This window comes from Danio rerio, chromosome 7, assembly GCF_049306965.1.
Source record: "Danio rerio strain Tuebingen ecotype United States chromosome 7, GRCz12tu, whole genome shotgun sequence".
NCBI lineage: Eukaryota > Metazoa > Chordata > Actinopteri > Cypriniformes > Danionidae > Danio > Danio rerio.
Window position 1 is genome coordinate 56,523,421 of NC_133182.1, and position 13,171 is coordinate 56,536,591.

General features: G+C 35.7%; 1 protein-coding gene across 1 annotated transcript in view; it reads right to left on the minus strand.

Annotated features, from left to right (window-relative positions):
- galns (galactosamine (N-acetyl)-6-sulfatase) overlaps positions 1-13,171 on the minus strand; it is a 90,343-nt gene that overhangs the window by 20,280 nt on the left and 56,892 nt on the right. The window contains exon 12 of the mRNA NM_001080641.2: positions 12,349-12,470. Within this exon, the coding sequence (NP_001074110.2) occupies positions 12,349-12,470 (122 nt within the window). The remainder of the gene's footprint in view (positions 1-12,348; positions 12,471-13,171) is intronic.

Sequence of the window (13,171 nt, forward strand, 5' to 3'; positions counted from 1 at the left end):
AATGAGAGGCAGAGTGTAATGCCTATGTGTGTGTGTCACTTGCTTGGTGCTAATGTGTGTTTGTGTGTGTGTGTTTATACAGATAGATTGTTTTTAAGCTGTCTGGACTCTGTATAGCTGGGTGGTTTTCAGTTTTGTTCCCCGTTAGCGGGAACAGACGCAGCGGGTAGAAAATGGGGCGGGTCGGGCAGTGGGACAACAAATACTGAATATAAGCGGTTGCGGTCGGGTTCGGACTAAAACCTGGCGGGAGTGGGCGGAAGTAGGATTCAAAATTTAGTTCTGCGCAAATCTCTCCTTTGAAGCTCAATATCTCAAAATCATTTAGAACGCAGATAGAACCTTATAATTGCAAGGTTACGATTTTACAGTAAAGACACAATACTGAAATATATATACAGCAAGATAAATGGTGGTGTAAATGTAACAATACAGTATTTTTGCTGTAATTGATTTTCAGTAAGTTACTGACAAACTGCTGCCAGTAAGATAAACTGTAGATTCTACAGGAAATTGTTAACAGTGTACCAGTGAACAGCAAAAATCTTAGACATATGAGGCAATAAGCCACTATTTATTACTAAGAATGAGTATTTTAAGGTGTTCAATTGTTGATGTAAAGATGTAAATTGTTACAGAAAAGAAAAACAGGTAGCACTTTACAATAATTAATGTTAATTAATTCATAAAGAAACAATAAACAATACATGTATTCATGTTTGTTGACGTCAGTAAATGAAAACAAAGTTGTTCATTGTTAGTTCATATTAACTCATGGTGCAGTAACTAATGTTAACAAGCAGACTTTTTATGTTAATAATGCATTAGTAAATGCTGAATTACGATTAATAAACGCTGTACAATCATTGTTCATGATTAGCTCATGTTAGGAAATACATTAACTAATAGAACCTTATTGTAAAGTATGGTCGAAAAACAATACATTGCCAACCTTTTTAAAAAATAGCACACTGGGGGTTGCATCAATCAAATCAAAGTTTGGATCATCAAAAGCAGCATTGCTTCCCATGTGTAGTGTCAGTGCTGGTGTGTGTGTGTGTGTGTGTGTGAAGGACAGTGGACTCGAGCGGCTGTGCTGTCAGTCTGCTGCCGAACTGCAGGTATGTGCATAGACAGGCTCTACATCATCTTAAGTGGCTCTTTAGGTGTAGACAGAGATTAATGAGCGCCGACCGCTCCAGCTGGGTGCACAGAAGAGCAGACGGTCAGCAGCCTGACACACATTCACAGGGGATGAGGAGCGAGCCAACGAATGGAGGAACGAGGAGGGAGGTGGGGGACTATTCTGACCTATTCCAAAAACATCTACTGGAAACTAGAAAGATAAGGAGGATGAAGATGGGCAAACTAACAGCTCTCTCCTCTCCAGTGCTCAACACAGCTATTGATTTTTTTTTAGGATGGATGTTTTTTTCACTAGTGTACAGAGAATAGACAGATAATCAAAAACAACATTAATGTTTAATTACTCTGTCTCATCTAGAAACAGTAGAGATACAGTATATATGAAAGCAACAACAAAAACAGCAAGATGGTAAAAATAAATCTAAAAAAGGTGAAAGAGTGTTACGTTGTTTTTTGTTTTACAATAAATAAGTTACGGTTTTCAATCAATGTACATCTAATGTGTGCTGTAATGTGTTTAATTGTCTGTATATCATGCACTTCACATACGGTTAAAGGCAATATATATATATATATATATATATATATATATATATATATATATATATATATATATATATATATATATAATTTATTTTTTTTAACATATAAACATATAAAAATATGCTATTATATATATATATATGTTTTTATTCCAGCCAAACCAAAACTTCGAGACTTCAAGATTAAACAAAAAAAAGTCAAGGCAACATATTAAGAATAAACATATTAATTTCTGAGAATACTAATTACATTCAGAGAAAAAACATAATCATTTTGTGAAAAACAAAGTTGGTATAGTTCAAATTAAAACAAAATAAAATAAAATGCTGAAAACAAACTCATTCAAATTCAAACAAAGTTCAAATTGTGATCAGCTTGGAATGGTTATGTTATTTTCTAGAAAGATTTTCTTTGTTTCAAATACACTACCTGACAAAGTTTTAGGAGCATCAAATCTAAGTTTTAGGAGCAACAAATAATAACTTGACTTCTAGTTCTTCATTTGATATCAGAAGTGGCTTATATGTAAGGCAAAGGCCTCTAGATTACGCTAGATTTTACGAGCATAAAATATGATCATGCCTTGATTTTTAATTATTTTAATAAGACAGTAAAGTCTGACTTTGCTTAGACAAAAGTCTTGTCACTGAGCAGAAATAATGTACAGTATAGAATATAAAGTCATGTTGCAGTGGGAAAAAAATAATAAATATTGTGTATGACTACCATGAGCTTGGACAAAGTGTTCTTGCAGGACTCCCATTGTTCATCAAGATTCATTGGATTCATCTTCAATGCCTCCTCCTTCATCTTATCCCAGACACTCTAAATAATGTTCATGTCTGATGACTGGGCTGGCCAATCCTGGAGCACTTTGACCTTCTTTGCTTTCAGAAACTTTGATGTGGAGGCTTAAGTATGAGAAGGAGCGTTATCCTGGTGAAAAATTTCCCCTTTCCTATGGTTTGTAATGTATTGAGCTGCTCAAATGTCTTGATACCTCAGGCTGTTGATGTTGCCATATGCAGATCTCACACACTCCCATACTGAAATTATGGATTTCTGTGAGAAACTTGGGTCCACGTGGGTTCCAGTAGGTCTTCTGCAGTATTTGTGATGATTGGGATGCAGTTCAACAGATGATTCATCAGAAAAATCTACCTTCTGCCACTTTTCCAAATGATCAACAAGAAGTCAAGTTATTATTTGTTGCTCTCACAACTTTGATCACTTACAAGACTTTTGTCATGTAGTGTACATACAGCAAAAAAAAACATAGAATTTTCCATCTGGCTGTTTTAAAACTGTTAAATGTTTTAGAATGAATTTGTTAAGCATGCTAGTTTTTTGCCACTTTTAGAATATATATGACAAAAGTGTTTGAAAATGTCTGTTAATCTTGTGTGAAAACAACAAAAAATAAATCACAATTTGCTCTGCATAGACTTCTGTTTGGTTGAATCAGTACTGCACAATGCTTATGAGTGGTTAAAAAACTGTAAGTAATGCTTGAGAGTTATGCACCCTGAATACTAACAACCTTAATACACAGGACTTCCTTTAGGTGAATTAGCGATGGTTCATCAAACTAACTGGTTAATTTTGAAAATACACCATTTATATCATCCCTAGCTCTTACGCACCCATAATGAAGAAATGTTTGACATATATGCCATATAAGATATGTTTAAAGAGTGTTTAAAAGATCCGGTCAAGTTTAAAATAGTGAGAATAATGTTTATACAAATTGCTAAAAGCTGACCCACCAGTTATACAAAACAGCCCAAATTCAGATTTTTTTAAATGTAGCCATCTTGAATAAACTTGGCACTATGTTCAATTTATCTATTTATTTATTTTAGACAGCATCTCTGTGGAAAGCAAAGGATTGGCAGTGCTCTGTGATCTCTGGTGTGCAGGACACCCTAAAACACAAACTGCATGATAAATACAGAGAAATGTGTGTGTGTGTGTGTGAGTGTGCTAGACAGAAAGGAAAAACACAGCGATAGAGAGAAGGACGAGGACAGATGTAGATGGAAAGATATAGAATGAGTTTGTAAAAAGATGGCTGATGGGTACAAGGGCTAATCTTACTGAAGAAATGAACAGAAACCAATCAAAAGAAAGGCAGGTCAAAACACACACTGAAGATATAAACAAAATCAAAATGGGGTTTGAGATGTGGCAGGTACAGTAAATGCTGTATTATAGGAAATGTAATTAAGCAAAAGTAATTATTTAATATTACTAAAACTATATTTATTTTTATTATAATTGCAGTTGGCCTAAAATTGCTCTTTGAGTAACAAATTTATTGTGAATTTTGCTCAGCTTTCATTTTCAACCAAGACTAATTAAGCCTTTGATGGACCCTCCATACATTTAACTGAATTTTGCTTACAGTAGTCAACATCTGAAGTAAATCAACATTTCTTTTCCTAGGACAAGAATGGGTGTTGTTCGATAGTTTTAGGAAAACTTTGATAAAAGGTTATGATCCACCTCAAATGGTGATTAGCAGTGTTGGGTAGTAACTAGTTACATGTAACGACATTACATAATTTAATTTCAAAATAATTTTAATTTGTTACAGTTTTTGATAAAAAAAAATGTGTAACTATATTACAGTTACTTATGAAAATGTTAAAGATTACAAATAGGGTTACATCTAAAAATTTCTTTAAAAATTTGGAATATGTTGAATTATATCAATCTGTTGCTTTGCCTGTTTCTGATATGCATGATGCCTTCTGCTATGGCCATTTATTAAAGGGTGACGAAACACCAAAACACATTTTTTGAGCTGTTGACAGTCGTATATGTGTCCCACACTGCTAAAAACACTATATCTCACTAAAAAGTGAAAATTGGTTGTTTTTGCGTTATTTTGAGCAAATTCATACTTCCGGTTTGAAACAAATTTTTGAAGCTGCGTCATGGCCATGAGAACTTAGCGTGTATTCCAGCATGTGGACTGGACGTCTGTACCAGGGCGTCCCGTATTACATTTCTGAGTGTGTTGCATTCATTCATGAGCATGGCTTGGTTCAAACCAATCAGCTCGCTCCATTATGTATGCGCTGCAACTTCATTAATATGCATGCTAGCTTTCTTAGACTGTACCTGAAACACTGTTCAGACGGCGGAGAGACGACACACGTTGTGTTGCCAAAAGTTGTGGGAAAAGAATATGAATTGTTTGGAGATACTGGTCGCCAGTGTTTCTTTCATATTGTGAAGGTTTTGTTTCATTTTCTCTATGAGAAGCACTGCTGGACTCAGTGTGCACTGTGGATCAGTGCTCGCGATGCATGGCAGCAATGCGTTTGTTTGGAACATTTTTTACTCGAGAGCATTTCTCATCTATGGTGAGATCCGGATTTGCTCCTTGTCTCCTTTAAAAAATGGCCCTTCATGGCCCTTTAAAGCGCTGCTACTGTGCTGCTTTTAATAAGGTTTTCTGGTTTGAATTTGCAGTGCACCTACTCTTTGCCGCTGTAAGCATTACACACGAAGTAATCACACTATTTGTGCGTGAATAGACTCGTAAACATTTTGAGTTTACTCGCTTAAATCGCGAGTCAAATCCAATCAATCACGTGTCAAGATTCATTTCAGAATAGACGTGGATTTGAGTCTTAGGAGGGGCTTCTGTCTGCTCAGTGACTCTACCTTCATTGCTAAATGGCTAACATGTTTTTTTTTTTTATTGAGAATATAGCTGTGTTTATGTGCTTTATGAAGGCTGAAAAACAGTGTAATATCATTTGGAGTTGTGTCTGAGTCCACTAGATCCTTTCAGAGGAGCACCCAGCTCTGTGAGTTTATAAACTCATCCAGTAACTTAACCTGTATGGCATTAAACATCGACGGAAAACACAAGCAAAAAGCATCTTGGTGTGCACAGGCCCTAGGCTCACAAAGGGCACAAACAGTTTTGTTTGCCAGCTGTTAAAATACGTTTGACATTAAAGGCTTCAATGTTGAACCTAAAAAAGCATCTGCAGGTGTGTAACTTAGCCTTTCTTTATTTTATAAAAGCAAATGTTTTTTGGTGCATTACTGCCACCTCTCGCTCCGGTCAGTGATGTCGCCAAATTTGCTTGATTGAAAGATAACGTTTCTGTTTAGTACATCATATTATTTACGGTAAATACCTGAACAGAACAATTCTGCCTCATATGTTTCTTTGGCAGTTTTATTGCTCACTAAGATGTGATTGATTTGGATTTAAGTGGCTTCGATTTAAAAATGAAAATTGCAAATTTTATTTAACAACAAAGGTCTGGTTTTGTGGTGGCTGTACTTTAAAATAAAATTAATATAATCCTAATTCAAGGGATTTAAAGTTTTGAAATTCTAACAATGACATTCGAACAGAGCTACTGTAAGGTCACACCTGCTTTGTGTAAATGCTTGACAATGATTTGGTGCAAAATATCCATTAAAAAGTAATCAAAAAGTAATCAGATGTAATTAGTTACTTTACTTTTATAAAGTAATCAAAAAGATACACTACTTATTACTTTTAAAATAGGATAATTTGTAATCAATTACAAAGTAACCTCCCCAACACTGGACATTACTGTATATTTTAAGGCGTTAGTCATTGACTAAAACACTTTATTTCTGTAATAACTCTGTACAAAAACAGTATTAATATGGAAAAGCTCATACATCATGAATAGTGTCATAATAATTAATTCCTTTTCCTTTAGCTTAGTGCCTTTATTCATCAGGGGTCGCCACAGCAGAATGAACCTGCAACTTATCCAACATATGTTTTACACAGCGGATGTCCTTCCATGATGCAGCCATGTTGATTTATTAAACCAATATTATAGTACCTAATTTATATAATGATATGATCATTTATATACAATAAGATAGATCCCAGCGAGGAAACATCCACACACACTCATTCACATACATACACTAAGGCCAATTTAGTTTATTAACCTGTACCGCATGTCTTTGCACTTGAGGGGGAAACCTGAGCACCTGGAGGAAACCCACGCAAACATGGGCAGAACATGCAAACTCCACACAGAAATGCCAACTGATCTAGCTGGGGCTCAAACCAATGACCTTCTTGCTGTGAGGTGATTGTGCTACCCACTGCGCCACCGTGTTGCCAATGATAACTTTCATATAACTCATTTTATTTTTGTTATTAACCACAATTATAGTACCTAATTTAAATATGATGATATGATAATATATGATGATTTATAAACAATAATATTATTCTGCATCTGAAAAAAGCAACTTCTTTTCTCTAAGTCTTAGTACAGGATTTATACTTAAAATATCACAATTATCAAAACTCTTTGCTCGTTTTTTAGCAAGATGCTAATGGTCTAATCCGATTCAGTAATGTATGCTAAGCTTAGCTAAAAGAGGGCTCTCGACAGATCCGAAGATCATCTGAATGGATTCAAAAATGGTACTAAACAGTTTAATTCTCTACGAGAAGTGTAAAATAAGCCAATTTACAAAAAAGTGGTCATTCCTTTAAATCTGATCTGCATATTTAGGCTTGTATGTTTCCACGCTGAAAAAAAATTGTAAAATGTAAATTCAAGGAACATTACATTTTTAAAGTAAGTGGTTGCTTCTATCTACTGTCCTATAATTTACTATAATCCTCTATTAACAAACTTCAGCTACTACAAAATGCAGCTGCAGGAGTTCTTACCAGGTCTAGAAAATATGATCATATCACCCCAATTTTATCCTCCTTACACAAATATAAAATATTGCTTCTTACCTATAAAGCTTTAAATAATCTAGCTCCAGCAAAGTCGAGTTAAGAAGGTTGAGCCTTCTCATTTATGTCTCCTAAACTCTGGAATAGCCTTCCTGATAACGTACGAGGCTCAGACACACTCTCACAGTTCAAAACTAGATTAAAGGCCTATCTTTTTAGTAAAGCATATACTCAGTGCGTCACTTAGCTGTATGATACATAAATGTGCTCCATGCAGGTTTCTGTATCTTGTTTATATACACTATGAACAGCAGCTAAGCTAGTTTTTCTCTTTATTCTCTATTCCTACCAGGGGATCCTCATCCCGAGGCCCCCATAGACTATGCAATGCCACTGATGCAATCCAAGACCCGCGACAAGATGATCCCAAGGTTTCCATAATCCTGGACCAGGCGGTATCCGGAGCGTCTACTTTGGTGGTCATGGAGTAGTGGAGAGCATGAGACTGATTCCTGTGACGCTCCAGGGACAGCCAAGTCTTCGCTGAGGTCCAGCTTTCTCCAGCGCCTAGACTGCAACTCTGCACAAGACGTTTGGCCAGAGGAGAAATGGTCGTGCCCAACTGAGCCTGGTTTCGCCAATTGGTGAAGTTTGGTGAAGTTTTTTTTTTGGTGAAGTTTTTTCCTTGCCGCAGTCGCCACTGGCTTGCATAGTTCAGGATTTGTGAAGCTGCATATCGATGGATTCACTCCTCAGCAGTGAACACTAAACCACATTGAACTTAGCTAAACTGAACTCTGAAAACTGAACTGACACTGTTTCAAATCCCTATAATCATTTATGTAAAGCTGCTTTGACACAATCTACATTATAAAAGCTCAATAGAAATAAAGGTGAATTGAATTTAATAGAATTTTTTTTTTAAAGACATCTTTGTATTGCATCTCCATCAATCTCCTGTCCTGCCGTTTTAACTTTAAGCCAACAGGCGGTAAATAATACAGATAGTGATCTTCAGCTCAAAAACAGTCGCATTTAATAAACCATCTGCCGACTGCACAATCAATCGACAGCTGAGCCTCACGATGGACCGTGAATCTCCACCTCGGCCCCCTCCTGATGTACACGAGCTGTGCTGAACCGAGACGGGCCAACATGTCACACACCGTGAGCTCATTCCAGACTCCTTCCATGTAGTTGAGCGCTTCATTACAGTCTGGATGGGGTGACTGATTCAGCTCAGTCCACTTCTGATGGGTTTCTCCTTTGTTGTTTGTATAATCCATCAGCGAGAGCGTTCACAGTGCGTGCATGTATCATGTCATACAACACATATATCTACACACCTGTGCACTCCAGTAGGATGAGAATAAGAAAGTGGAAGTCTAATTCAGTTTCCAAGCGCACAGCTTGACTAGTGAAAACTCAAGAGAATTTACACCTCTAGGAAACTGCGAATTCATTTGTTTTCAATTTAGAGAATCACGATATAATTACTAAATGATTCCTGATGGTTTACTGCCTTTCATTGTGCCACAAATCTTTTGTATTAAAACATAAAATAGACCCTTTTAAAGGATGTGTAAGAAATACAAAACAGGGAAAATAGTTATTGAACACGTCACCATTTTTCTCAAGACATATTTCTAAAGATGCTGTTGACTTGAAATGTTCCCCGAATGTTGGTAACTACCAAAGAAATCCATATATGCAAAGAAAACAAACCTTGTTAGTTTACAAATGAAGTTATGCATAATAAAATTAGATGACACAGGGAATAAGTATTGAACACATGAAGAAAGGGAGGTGTAGAAAGGCAGTGGATGCCCAGACAGCATATTTACATGACCAGGATGATGAAGATGAAACCAGGGTGACCATTTTAGCAATACAATGATCCAAACACAGCCAAGGAAACTCTCAAATGCTTTCAGAGAAAGAAAATCAAGCTGTAAAATGGCCCAGCCAATCACCTGACCTGAATCCAACAGAAGATACAAATTAAAGCTCAGATTTGATAGACGAGACCCACAGAACCATCAAGATTTTTACACTCTGTTGAAGTCTGTTACAAACTCAAACCTGAGCAATGCATGTGACATCATTCTCCATGTGAAAGGCATCTTCAAGCTGCCATCACCAAAAAAGCCTTTTATGTGAAGTATTAAATATGTTTCAGTAGTTCAGCACTTTCTTCTTGTGTCATTCCATTATTATTACACATAACTCATGTGTAATGTGATCTAAGTGATGTGATCTAAGAAATTTTGTTAAAAACCCAAACAATATAAACACAGAAATAAAACAAAATTTATTTCTGTGTTTGCATTGTTTGGGTTTTGTACAAAATCTGGTTACATTTTATGTCAACAGCTCCTTTAGAGGTACTTTTCCCAGGAAAAAAAAAAAAAAAAACATGACGTGATCAATACTTATTTTCTGTATTTACTTTAGTAGATGATGATAATGATAATGAGGATTATAATGATGCTTCTTCTTTCCTATAATAATAATAATTATTATAATTATTATTAATAATAACAATAATAAATCAATAATGCTGGGCAAAGATTAATCACAATTAATCGCATCCAAATTTTAAAGTTTGCTTTGTTATAATATATGTTTGTGTATTGCATATTTTTATTATGTATAAGTGATACGCACATATACGCATAGAAACAAAACTATTCAAAGCAATTTTGTTACATAGGTAGATATTTCAATTTATATATAATTTATAACATATTTATATATGTTTTATATCTAAATATTAATAAACCTTTTTCTTGAATATATGTGTGTATTTACATATACAAATTAAATATACACAGTAAACACAAATTATAACAAAACAAACTTTTCTTTTGCATGTGATTAATCAGGATTAGCTTTTTTCCAGCTCTAAAATAAATAAATAAATAAATAAATGAATAAATAAATACTTATTATTAATAATAAAATAAATAAAACAAATAAGTAAAAATAATTAAAAATAAATAATATTAAAAATAATATTTGAGGTGAAATCTTAGAGCTTACTCATCCTTCATAGACAGCAAGGTTCCAGAGTCATTCAAAGAACATATGAACATAAAACAGAACATATGCCTTTAGTGATTCAATTAGAATATTATCAAGCTACAAGAATACATTTGTGCACACATAATCAAAAATAACAACTTCATTCAACAGTTTACTCTAATGACATGTATCTACCTCATACGTGAGACAGATCGGATCTGTTCTATGGCCGTGTAAACATGAGAAAAAAAAAAAAAAAAAAAAAAAAAAAAAAAAAAAAACGCATGCTTTCGGATATTCAGAGATCGGTTTCAGGTCTCCTTCATATGTGGAAATAAATCAGATATAAATCGGATATGTGACAATGTGACTGTCATGTAAACAGGCAGATCAGATTTATTGAGGCATTCCGTTCTGTACATCATTTAACTTGCGGCATGTGGTGCTTCTCCCCGGTTTAATGATGTAGAAGGAAGAGCGTGTGGTCAGTCACCGCAATTTGCTCCCACCAGACCTGAGATCTCTCTCGTACTGGGCTAAACATAGAACAACTTTATTCTCTCCAACGCCAGTGCGCACACAGGCACAGGCTACATCTTCCAACTAAACACACACATCAGGGCCAGACCATTACATAAACTGCATGGGGGTAAATCTGGACTAAACCATTCACTGCTTATACTACACTTCGCATATTTCACAGAGCTAAAAACAAGACAATTTTTTTCCATCTTGGCTACTGGCTAGTGTGGTACAGGTGCTAGAACCCGCGTTTATGCATCATTAATTGTATGGCAAGTGTAAACACATGAATTGGATATGGATCACAATTAAAGAACGTGTAAACGAACAGACAAAAAAAATCTGATATAGGCAACAAATCGGAAATGGGCATCAAAACCTAATAGTGTAAACGGGGGCTAGGATGCTCCTGTGATTTGTTTTAAAAAGAGGAAGACACGTGTGCACATCCGGGGGGCATACATGTTTGTGAACGTGCACAATATACTGACACTGAGAAGAAGAAACTTAAAATAAAAATAAAGTCATTTATTTATTTTGTGTGCATAAATGTATTCTCATAGCTTGATAATGTTCCGACCGAAGCACTGTATGGTCTGGTCTGTTTTAAAGATGTTTTCTGGTACCTTTCTGGCCTGTAAATGAGTCGGGACTGTTGAAATCTATGGAGGATAATGTGGTGAAATGTCACCCAAAATATTCTGAACGAAGGTCTCAGAGGTCTGTAGTGACATGAGGGTGAGTAATTAACATAAGCTGCGTCCCAAATCGCATACTTATGCACTATTCTACGCCATTTTGTAGTATAAATAGTGTAAGTAGTGTGTTCACACTGAAAACTCAAAAAATAATAAGTGCACTTTAATTACCCGGATGGTGCACTCATTCAGCCGCTAAAATGAAGTGTGTAATGATGGACACTTCACGCACTCAAGGGCCGCAGGTTTGCTTACGTAGCGGAAGGGGCAGAGCTATCGGACGCACATGTTGAATAACTTTATTTATTTTGGATTGTGAAAGCAAAATTCTCCCACAAGAGTGATAATAGCGTCTCCCGATGGTGAATGCGGCAATACTCGCAGCAGGTATTATTTGATAATTCGGTCGTTTATTTCACTGATTTGGCAACCGTCAAACGTCATCAGGGAAACGGTTTGAATTTCCGCTTAGTAAAAAAACATTAGTTTGCCATTTGGGATGCCACTACATACATGTACTATGTATGTAAGTGTAAGTGTAAGTGCATAGGTACATAGTGCATGAGTGCATAGTGTATAGTGTGCCATTTGGGACGCAGCTATAATCTTAAGTCTAAAATCATAATCTAAGTTTTTGAGTGAACTAACCAGTTAATAAATAGTGTGTTTCTTGGCAGCTGTTGTCCACTCTTCAGCACTTACCTGAGTGGGTATCTCTCTCCAGGGTCTCGTCCCAGGTGGAAGATGAGTGGCTGCATGGTGTGCTCCTGTTGAGTGTGTGTGGTGACACCAGGAACCTCCTGACCAGGGCAGAAGTTTATACCCTGTTTGGAAAGCAAGAGAATAATGATCATCTTCAAAACTGGAAATGTTTCGTTTGACATTTTTTTAGTACTTGAGTACTTGAGGTAGAATGTTATTTCTTCCTGTCATGTTGAAACTGAGCACTGTAGTATTGATTGAATGAGCCTCCAGTGTCATATGATCTTTCAGAAATCATATTTAAAGGTGCACTATAGAAGTTTGACACCCAGTGGTTAAACTAGGTATTGCACTCCTGAATCAAAACACATTTTCTCTCGGATCCTCCTCTGACGAGTCAAAGAAAGTGCAGGTAGCCAGATTGATGTGAATGTGCCTGACATTCAAGCAAAGGCTGATTTGAACCGTTTTCTAACTAAAAGCAACGACATGCGATAAAAGGAATATTTTCCTTATAGAGTCCTTATTTATTATTGAGTTTTTTCCTAACCAACACCTGATATTTCTATTCTACAAACAGCTTTTATTTCTAACAGGTGAATAATGATCACCTCAGGTTCTTTGTGCTTTGTTCATGTTAATAATGTGATTTTGAATGCCATTTTATGTGACCTGTAACATGCTGATGTGGTGAATCCAGGAAATTGTGATATACAATAATTTAAAAGTTTGGAGCAAACAGAGTAAGAAAGAAAAGCATAAAAAATAATGACAAACTAAAAGATTTGACAAGATTTTGTTAGCAAATTAAAGTATTTCACAA